The sequence below is a fragment of the Spinacia oleracea genome, chromosome 2 (assembly GCF_020520425.1).
Source record: "Spinacia oleracea cultivar Varoflay chromosome 2, BTI_SOV_V1, whole genome shotgun sequence".
Lineage (NCBI taxonomy): Eukaryota > Viridiplantae > Streptophyta > Magnoliopsida > Caryophyllales > Amaranthaceae > Spinacia > Spinacia oleracea.
Genome location: NC_079488.1, coordinates 110,666,129 through 110,675,806, shown reverse-complemented (window position 1 = coordinate 110,675,806; position 9,678 = coordinate 110,666,129). Strand labels below are relative to the sequence as shown.

The 9,678-nt window shown below is 35.3% G+C and overlaps 2 protein-coding genes across 3 annotated transcripts; one reads left to right on the top strand and one right to left on the bottom strand.

Annotated features, from left to right (window-relative positions):
• Positions 1–532: 532 nt before the first annotated feature.
• On the top strand, positions 533–3,987 carry LOC110796131 (uncharacterized). The gene is made up of 3 exons (XM_022001161.2): positions 533–759; positions 1,690–1,861; positions 3,638–3,987. Exons 1-3 carry the CDS (start codon positions 570–572, stop codon positions 3,729–3,731), a joined length of 456 nt encoding a protein of 151 aa, XP_021856853.1. The 5' UTR covers positions 533–569; the 3' UTR covers positions 3,732–3,987.
• Positions 3,988–4,584: 597 nt separating this feature from the next.
• Positions 4,585–9,241, bottom strand: LOC110796179 (probable beta-1,3-galactosyltransferase 8). Of its 2 annotated transcripts, none has more exons than XM_056837834.1 (9): positions 9,052–9,241; positions 7,812–8,176; positions 7,263–7,327; positions 6,966–7,159; positions 6,091–6,348; positions 5,820–5,907; positions 5,608–5,733; positions 5,085–5,194; positions 4,585–4,956 (listed from the first exon to the last, which is right to left on the bottom strand). In XM_056837834.1, exons 2-9 carry the CDS (start codon positions 8,064–8,066, stop codon positions 4,808–4,810), a joined length of 1,245 nt encoding a protein of 414 aa, XP_056693812.1. In that variant the 5' UTR covers positions 8,067–8,176; positions 9,052–9,241; the 3' UTR covers positions 4,585–4,807. The 2 variants fall into 2 exon arrangements, with proteins under 2 accessions (XP_056693812.1, XP_056693811.1); XM_056837833.1 differs by having other exon boundaries at positions 7,812–8,110.
• Between the last annotated feature and the right edge of the window lie 437 nt (positions 9,242–9,678).

Genomic DNA, 9,678 nt, shown 5'->3' with positions numbered 1-9,678 from the left:
CCACACATTTTATTTTACTCGCTTTCCATCTAAATTACCAAATAAAATAAAATTAAGGAATGATTCAATTTACACAAATTTACGCACTTTTCCTCGTTAAACTTAAAGATGGTTGTGGGACGGACCAACTTGACACGGACACGAAAAAAGCACGGCCCGATACGAGCACGAAGTCAGTTGCATTTGTTTGAAAAAAGCACGACAAGGCACAACACGTCTCGGCCCGACACGACAAAACAAGCTAAATTTAGTAAAATTAGTCATAGACACGACGGCCCGACCCAACCAGCCACGAGGGCACGTGGGTCTGGTCCCTGTTTTGAATTTTTTTTGGCCCGACATGGCCTGGCCCAATGCAGAGTGGGCTTTGTGTGGCTCGACCCTGCCGACCTTCATTTTTAGTTAAACTACATTTCTCAAACACACAGTAAGATTCTACCTCAAATCCACGTGGCCGAACCGACCCGACCCGAAAAACTTCAACTTCAAAGAACCTGTCCAAGTGTGTTGCTTCTGTAAAACAGTGGCCTGAGCAGTATAAGAATGAAAACAAACGCAGCACAGATGAAATGAGAAGAAGAGGAGAGAGAAAGAAGTGGAGTGAACAGACGACGATGAATGGCGGAAATGACAGAGACGCAGACAAAGGATTGATCTGGAAACTTCCTAAAGTTACGACCAAGGAATTCGGCAAAGTCGGTCCTGCTTTCGGCTTCGGAGCTGGCTGTGGTCTCGGCTTCGGCCTCGGCATTATCGGCGGTAACTTCTCATTCATTCCTTTTGCATTTTAACAATTTCTTTTTGTTATTGTTGATTCAAACCCTAAATTCCCTGCAAAGTTTGTTTGTTTGTTTGCTTGTTTAGGATTATAATTAAATTGTTAACGTTTGTGAGTGGAATTGAAAATTGATTAGATAATTGATGTTTTTCTTTTTGGAGAATTGAGTTTTGGTGTAGAGACTAGAGACAAGCTGAATTCAAACCAAGTATTGGATGGAGAAAGAGAACAATTTTGTAGAAAGGATGAAATTCCGTGACGTGATTACCAATTTCGATTTTACTGTAGTTAATTAAGATTGGATAAGCTTAGAAGATGGTTACAGTATGCAGAATTTGCAAACAGATTATCTGAGAATAGTATGTGCAAACATTGTAGAGGTTCTGAATGAATTAGATGAATTCCATCATGTCAACTTTGTAGGTTGAAATCGTTGCCCGGATATCTTTTGAACCATAGCATGGGACATATTTGAAATGTACCAATATCCTGTCCTCGAATCTGTGTATCTGGGTTACTATATAGCTACCAAGTATCCAACATGAACACTTAGTTTTCAGATTTAATCATTTTCAATATCTTGTAATGCTCTCATGACTTATGTTGAGGATTGCAAAAGTCCATAGTTTTTCACACCCATGTTGATGTACTAGATATCAAATGAGGGATACTTGAGGTGAAATGAAGAGTCCATGTGACGTTAATTGGATTTATACTCATGTGGATGACAGAAAAAGCATTAGAGCAGATTATTCTTTGCTGATATCATGGTTCTAGCACCCTTTATGATACAAATTGATGCTTTGTTTCTTTAAGTTTGCCTTCATTACTATTGGTAATTAGGATTTAGGAGTAAATATACTGAATCTAATCTCCGTGGCTGCCTTTTTTCTATGTCTGTTTTTTCACAGGCGTGGGCATTGGGCCTGGGATCCCTGGACTGCACTTAGGTTTAGGCGTTGGTGTTGGATGTGGTGTTGGTTTAGGTTTCGGATATGGTATGGGCAGAGGTGTTGCTTATGATGACAACAAAAGATACTCTAATATTGAAAAGCCTTTTAATGGCTCATATGTTCCATCTCAGTAAGTACATCTTTTCCTTGTATTGAAGTGTTAATCTATTTCCATGATTTCGTTGTTTTCTTTGTATTGGAAGTTTTGCGTTCAATCTGTTTTACTCACTCCATCTCAGAAGACCAAATCTGGTACTAGGCAAAAGTTGTTCAAATTTCTTTTCTGTAGCTAAGATACATATGTTTGTTGTCATTTGTAAGTGTTATTTCCTGTTTCCTGGATTTCTCCTTCTTTTTAACAGTACTATTGACCTTATGATTTTTTTGGAGATTGATATTATTATGTTTTGAATATTCAGATACTCCGTAGTAATAAAGGAAGCAAAAAATATTTTTCTGTCTATTTGTCTATCTCCCTTTTTCTTTAGTGGTCATGTATTGGGTAAAGAGGGGTGCTAATAAGAAAGCTACAAGAAATGTCTAAAGTGGTGGAGATGGGAAATACTGAACATTCTGGCTGTAGGGTATCCTCCATATCAGCAATTTGCAAAAACTCAGTATTTGCTTGTAACTTGCATTCATGACAACTTGTCAAGCTTGTTTTGGACCAGCTAAAACACCTAAACAAGAAGAATCATAAGGCTGTTTATGTACCTGAAAACCGCTCCTCTCAAATATGTATTAAGTTTATGAGTCCATGTACATCGTATTTTCTGTCAATCTCTCTCTCCTGACTTCTTACCAGCAACATAATGTCTTTTGAATAGAATCATCTATTACTTTTCCTTTTACCACCCCAAACTCACTGTACTTGACTTGGTTGTCATCCTCATTAGTCATTACTGAGAATTTTACCACCATCAATTACACTGTGTTGAAGTTGCTACCTTTTTCTTTCCTTAACAAAGGCATACCTCTCCTACATATTTTTCCTCTTTATTTGAGAATAGGTCCCACCATCAGTTCCCAGAGTGCTAAAATTTAGTTTTGCAAGGACTTATGATCTGGATATGCCCTTGAAGATAACTTGTTAATAATTTGGTGGATCATCTCTTCTGGATAGCTCGTGGAAACTTCAATGCTTTTTACAGGCTAGATTCTAGAACCTTCAAAGCATGAGTGGATTCTGCAACTTTCTTGAAAATATACGCACTAACTAGGCGTTTATCTTCTTCAAAATTTGATTACAGCCCCAGTAGTCACTCGATCCATACAAATGAAACTATGTCCAGACTTAGCGACAATTAGTTAAACGTTCCGGCTTCTGAAAGATTCCCCATTCACAATCAGATCACTGATCACTAATAGGCTTTATACTCTATGGAAAACCAATCCCCGACTTTTTGAATGGAGTCCAGAAAATTGTCACAAGTAAATAAAAGAGTCCTCAAAATCTTATAACTGTATTGTAATCGTACCATGAACCCAGAATCTTCACTCCTTAAAGAGCTAAAACGATAAGAAAGAAAGTATCTTCAATTTGAGGTCAATTGTATTCTGTACAATATGAACTTCAAGGATACACTAATTTTATGTACTTCTTAAAGTGATGTAATTCTGGATTTGATCTGCGTTTTGGCAACACTTTTTAGGATATGTTTTCCCTTTCTGATGTGCACATTATGAGATAATGATTGTAGATTTGCATCATAAAATCTTGAAGTGAAATGTTTCTTCTTCCGCCAGCTATATGCCAGGTTTGGCCAAAATGTTCACTGAGCTAATGTATTACGATTTACGAGTAAAAGATGTATAAATATTTAACTTAGCCAATTCTTATGGTTCAAATTTTCAAATTTTTCTTTGTTGCATTAACCATTTGGTTATCTTTGGTGTGCTTTTGCAGAAATGAGGTAGATGCACTGATTGATGAGTTTGTCATAAAAACCAAGAGGCTAATGGTAGCAGCTTCAAAGGAAATCGATAAGTGGAGACGATAGACAAGACACAAGAGTATACCAGTTCTTATTATTCTTAATAAAGGTACTGAAAACCTTTTCATACCTTCTTACTTCTTAGTCGTTGATACTGGGTGGAGTACATGTAAATCCTCCAAAATTAGACAGTAGTAATAATAACAGAGCCATATACTTGTATATTGTTGGATATACATTATGTAATTTTCTGCTTTTCTTGGTTCAAATAATTCTATTCATCCTCTTATCCTGTACACCTATATTTCATTTTTTTTCATGAGATCTAGTATTTCTATCAAACAGATTCTTTTCCAATGACCTTTATCTGTGTTATTCTGTGATTTGTTGTACCAGTCCTCAAACCTTGAAAATCTTACAGGATACAGAAATAGAAAAAGAGCTCATCATTTCCACCAAGTCAGTAAAACCCTGTCTCAGACAAAAGACGAGTTCTTTACTTCGTATTATCTTTTCTTTATTTTCTTTTTATTTTCGTCCGTGAATAGATTACAAGTACAAATAATTTGAAGAAATGTAGCTAAAATTTAAGGTTATACTCTTCGCCTGTTCTTTTATGCTGCTAAGTTACTGGATGTATCATGTATGAGGTTCTGCAAGAAAACATACATGAGATTCCTTTGTTTAAGAGGAAGTCTCGAGCAATAACAAGCTGGTCAATTTATGACGCTAACATGCTTTATTGGTACAAACTACAAAGTTATTATGTTTTGGCATACATTGATATGTTATTGGTACTACCAAATACACAATTAATCACTACCAATAACACTTTTGCTTTATTGGTACTAACAAAATCTTTATTGATTGTACTAATTTGTACCAATAAAACATGTTAGCGTTGTAAATGAACCGGATATGTTTTTAGGCAACCTCCTCTGTTTAGCTCAAAAAAACTTGCAGATGAAACAACAAAGGACCCTGATTTATGTGGAACAATTTTTGCTCCAGAAAGGGTTCCATAGTACAGATTAACAAAAAAGTACAGTGTCTAGATTTTGAGCAACTTTCAACTAAAGTGTCTATTATGCCCTTCTGTATGACTGTATATATCCCTTAATAGGCCAGACTTCTTGGTAATTTTAGAGATCAACATTCCAAACAGCATTATCTCCTTCTCCACAGGCATCATGCACATCTCTCATCCTGTCAACAGATTTGCATATTCCACTGCAAGACCAGTCAAATGATGCTACACATACATTTCCTGCTTGTGCTTTCCATTCACAGTCTTTTTCACATGTTTGTAAATAAGAGTTTGAGTTAGACAAACTTCTGTAAGATTTATAATCTAACTAAAAAAGTGATTAATGGTCAATTAGCTTAGACGATGATCAAGGAACAGAGATAATAGCATACCTGGTGGTGTTCCGCAACACATGGAACGATCATCGACATGTTCAACCTCCAAGCCGAACAACCAGGACCCCAGAGAAACATCTTCATTAGCATAGCGGTGTAGAATGGGTCTGTGAACGTGGTTTAGAACATTTGCCATTAGGGCTCTGTTTGTTGTTTCAACAGAAAACATTTTCAAAAGAAAATGATTTTCCATGGAAAATGATTTTCAAGGGAAAACATTGAGGAAAAATAGTTTTCCTTTATTTGTTTCCTACATAGAAGGGGAAATGAGAGGAAAGAAAAGGAAATGTAAGGGATTAGGGTGGAAAATGTGGCATTCTTTTTTTTTCAAAAAGAAAGTTGGTTTTCCCCAAAGAAAGTTGTTTCTATCCTTAACAAAACAATCAAAGAAAAATGGGAAAATCATTTTCCAGAAATGTATTTTCCGTTAGAACAAACGGATCCTAGTTCTGTACTAATACGAAGTATAAGATAAGAGTAGTTCTGTAGTATAGTAATCCAAGAATTATCGATAACTCACGCGTTAATGGATATGTAAGCTGCAAGATCCTTGGAAATGGCATAAATCTGACCAGTAGCATGTCTGAAATATTTGTTCCCTTCTTCTCCAAATTTCCAGTATTCTGGTTCATGATACTTTACACCCCTGCATACATGTAACAATTATGTTCATGCCCTGTTTTCCCTTCTTATAATTGTTCAATGTTCATGTTTATGCTGTTTAATACTCACTTCTGAGACAGAACAGGTCCAGACTTCATGCAGCCGATATAAATCCTGGGTTTTGATCTGTATTTTGCTAGAGAAGTGACTAGCATACCTGCAACAGTTTTACAGGATTAACATTCTGTGTTAAAGTCTGAAGATTTAACAAGAAGCTAATACTCTCCCGTCTCAAAATGTTCTTACTGGTTTGACTTTTTTTGTCTCGCTAAAAGATTCTAAACAGGAAGAACAAAAAGAGACAGAGGGGTAGTAAGTATGGAGTGATAATTGTACTGACCTAAGTTTAAATGAACATCATCGTCTATTTTCATGTAAAACTCTGCATTCCAAAGTGCGACTGCAGTTGAGAAATACATTCGTGTCTTGGTGGAAAGCTCGTGGTAGCCTTCGACATGGTTGAGGCGAAGGAAGTCATTGTACTCTGCCTCTTCTGCATCAATAGCCTTGTCAAGAACCCCTCCTGGTGTTGCACTGTGTCCTATAACAAACCGAATCACTATGCCTTTTTCTTCCTCCAATTTCTTCAGCTTCTCTCCTGCACCATGAATTAATCTAATAATTGTATATTCATATTTAATGGAGGATAGTAAGGGTATACTCGTAATTATACTAGTATATGATATTATGATATATACGAGTCTCAGACTCTCGTATTAAGGTAAGCCATATTATAATATTCACATGGTATCAGAGCCAACGGTTTTGGCCCATTGTTTATCCCGAAAAAGGAAGGGCCACCGAAGTTGAAGAATTTGCAATATGGTGAAGAGTTCTGTTTGGAGCAAGTAGCCAACAGATTTGAATGCCCCAAGTAGGGGCTTGACCTCAAGTTAGGGGGTCCAGTAAGGACATTGTGTGACCTATCTAGACTGCAAGTTTAAAGTTGGGTCAAGGATCTGTTTGGAGCAAGTAGCCCGACAAATGTGAATGCCCCTAGTAGGGGGCTTAACCTCTAGTTAAGAGGGGTTTAGTAAGGATGTTGTGTGACATATCTAGACTGCAAGTTTAAAGGTGGCTCACATAAGAGGGGGAGTATTGAGAATACGTACTAGCCCATACGTGAGTATAATAATACGACTTACCCTGATACACAGGTGCCTGAGACTCATATATATTCAATAATATCGTATTCTGTTGAATTGAATTTCTCACCTTGAGGCATCCAAGTTTCTCTGACAGACTCTCTCCGTCTTTTGCTGCTGAATGCAGTATTGATTCCAATCACAATGAAAGCTTTCTGCAGACTATGATTAGTTCCCATTTCACCTGAAATCTGAGGGTCTGTTTGACTCGTTCGAGCTACTGCTAATTCCATTTCCAAAGCTGATATTTTCTTATCCAGTGATCTGTTGTAATAGTTTCAGACTTTTAGTTAGTTCTGGGAAACAAGATTATCAGATGAGATTGTAAACTTGAGATGAATGTTGAGTTCAGGGAAATTTTGCTTACTGAATTGCTTGGTGTGTCTTAGTAACTTCACTCATAATATCTCCAGGTTTTCCTTCAACCAACATCTGATTTTTTTTCATGTAAGTAACACATTTTTGAAAATTTGCAACTTTAGAACTCAATACAATCAAGAACAATTTGTCAAAAACTACCCTAGAAAATGGTGGTTTTGCGAGAAACTAACTTATAAAAAAATTATTGTATTTAACTACTTATAAAAAAATTGTGTTGTAATATACTATCTTTAATGAACGTTGACTCAAAATTACGGGGTTGAATTTACGATATGCATCTCACGTTCCATTTATTACCCTTTTTCCGTGAGATATCACGTTAGATGAACATAGTAAAGTCAACCTAAAATTTTGATTTTACGTTCATAATCCAGTCAAATGTAGCATCTTACAACATAAAGTTTTTATAAGGTAGTTAATTACAAAATTTCTTTTATAAGATAGTTTCTTGCAAAAAATTCGTTTTTGTAAGGTAGTTTTTCACAAATTTACCTAAAATCAAACTGCCCAAAAATGTATTAAGAAATCAACTTACGCGCTTGTTATGATCCAAATTGATCTTGGCCATTGTTGTGGCTTGAATCTTCTTAGTTTTGGCATGGTTGGGAATAAGTGCAACCTGATCTTTGGTCTCTGATTTGTTACGGCTCCAATAAGTCTGGCTAGTAAAGAGTGTTCCTGCTAGAAAACTAGCAATGCAGAGTAAAACAATTGCTTTTCCAGGAACAGCTTTTCCTCTCATTTTTTTCGACTCGATATCAGGTTGAGAGGGTGACACCATTACGTACATACACAAGCAATCAGTCTTATTCGTGCTACAAGCTTCTTTTATTCCTGTTGAAGTAAAAGAGTACGTACACAAGCAGTCAGTCTTATTCGTGCTACGAGTTTCTTTTATTCCTGTTGAAGTAAAAGAGAACGGAGGAAGTACATTATAATTAAATAACATTATGGGCAGAGAAATGGACTTTCCATTTTAAAGAAAATGTCATGTGTTAATGAGGTTTGTTATGGAAATAATGAATAAGACATTTACATTTTTTATAGATAAATATAGCCTTTTGTTCTTTTACTTCAGGTATACTCTAACTCATTTATTTGCCAGGTGTCTATCAAAGCAATTAAGTCATAAAAGTCGAGCCATAAAACCAGAATGAATGATGTCTTAGTCTAGTGGTAACGTTTGAGGGTTTATGTACGTTAGGTCAACTGTTAAAATCCTTATTTGTAATTTTTAATGCATATGGCTCATTCGCAAAAAAAAAAAAGAAAAAAAAAAGAAGCCATTCCGATGTCAAAAAAAAAAAAGCCATAAAAAATGTATGACCATTTTACTTTATTGCATGAACTAGAAGTAAGTGGCCTAAGAAATTCAGTTTTGGTTTAAAATACTTGGTAATTTTTGAATTTTGGTAGGAACACTAATTAGAGAAGGGGTCATGAATCATGATGCAGAGCACATAACTTGAAATTAAAGTAATACTAAAGAGTAAAAAAATTTCATCAGAGAAATTACATTAATATTTTCTTGTCTTGTCTTATTAATATTTTGTAATGTTCAATTGAAATTCGCAAACAAGAAAATTTAATAAAACATTAGAACAACAAGAAACAAACATATGATAGATTTTGATGTCTATTTTTGTGCTATTGGTTAAAATAAGGAGGTTCAAATGAGCACAAACTTATAACTTGATTCGATCAAATATATAAAAAGGAAAATAAACATAAATATAAAAAAATAAGAAAATTTAAGGATGAGCAAGATATAGTACCTTGTCAAGACTGGCATATTGACTACACTAGCAAGAGAACCAATTAGTATTAGTAAACATTCCCTTTTATATATATATTTTTATGTAGGGAGTTTTTTTTTTTTTTTTTTGGAATTTTTTCTATATTTTCTCAATAGCTATTTCCTTGAGAATATTTTTTTGTAGCAAACTAAGAAGTAAGAAGATGGAAAAATAGAGAATGAGTTTGAAATTGGTGATAGGTCTCATATTAGATGGTCGAACTTCTGCTGCTAGCTAGGGTGGTAGTTTACTCATGTGGTTTCCATGCCTTAACAAACACTTTTCATATTTTAATATTCAACTTCAACTTCCTCTATTTCTGGTCTCTCTTTAGATGTAAGTTTTATGTCCGTACGATGCACGAATTATTTAATTACATACATTACCACAAAAATAATCTAATAAGTAATTAAGTTGACAAATTATTATCGGCTTGTAATTATAAGTTGCTATGTCAGGTCTCGCGCGTGCAACACACGCTTGTTACTAAGTACTCCCTCCATTCTTAAATGTTCTCCCCGTTTCTATTTCGGGCGTTCTTATATGTTCTTCCCGTTTTTATTTTTGGACATGACTTTTTACCATAAATTTCCCCACCATCCCTTA

Coding starts and splice junctions, on each gene's coding strand:
- LOC110796131 (XM_022001161.2), top strand. CDS start 570: ATGAGAAGAAGAGGAGAGAGAAAGAAGTGGAGTGAACAGACGACGATG. Junction 760..1,689: donor CGGCCTCGGCATTATCGGCG/GTAACTTCTCAT, acceptor GTTTTTTCACAG/GCGTGGGCATTGGGCCTGGG. Junction 1,862..3,637: donor GGCTCATATGTTCCATCTCA/GTAAGTACATCT, acceptor GTGCTTTTGCAG/AAATGAGGTAGATGCACTGA.
- LOC110796179 (XM_056837834.1), bottom strand. CDS start 8,066: ATGTACGTAATGGTGTCACCCTCTCAACCTGATATCGAGTCGAAAAAA. Junction 5,908..6,090: donor TGATGTTCATTTAAACTTAG/GTCAGTACAATT, acceptor AAACTGTTGCAG/GTATGCTAGTCACTTCTCTA. Junction 4,957..5,084: donor GTGTTGCGGAACACCACCAG/GTATGCTATTAT, acceptor CATGTGAAAAAG/ACTGTGAATGGAAAGCACAA.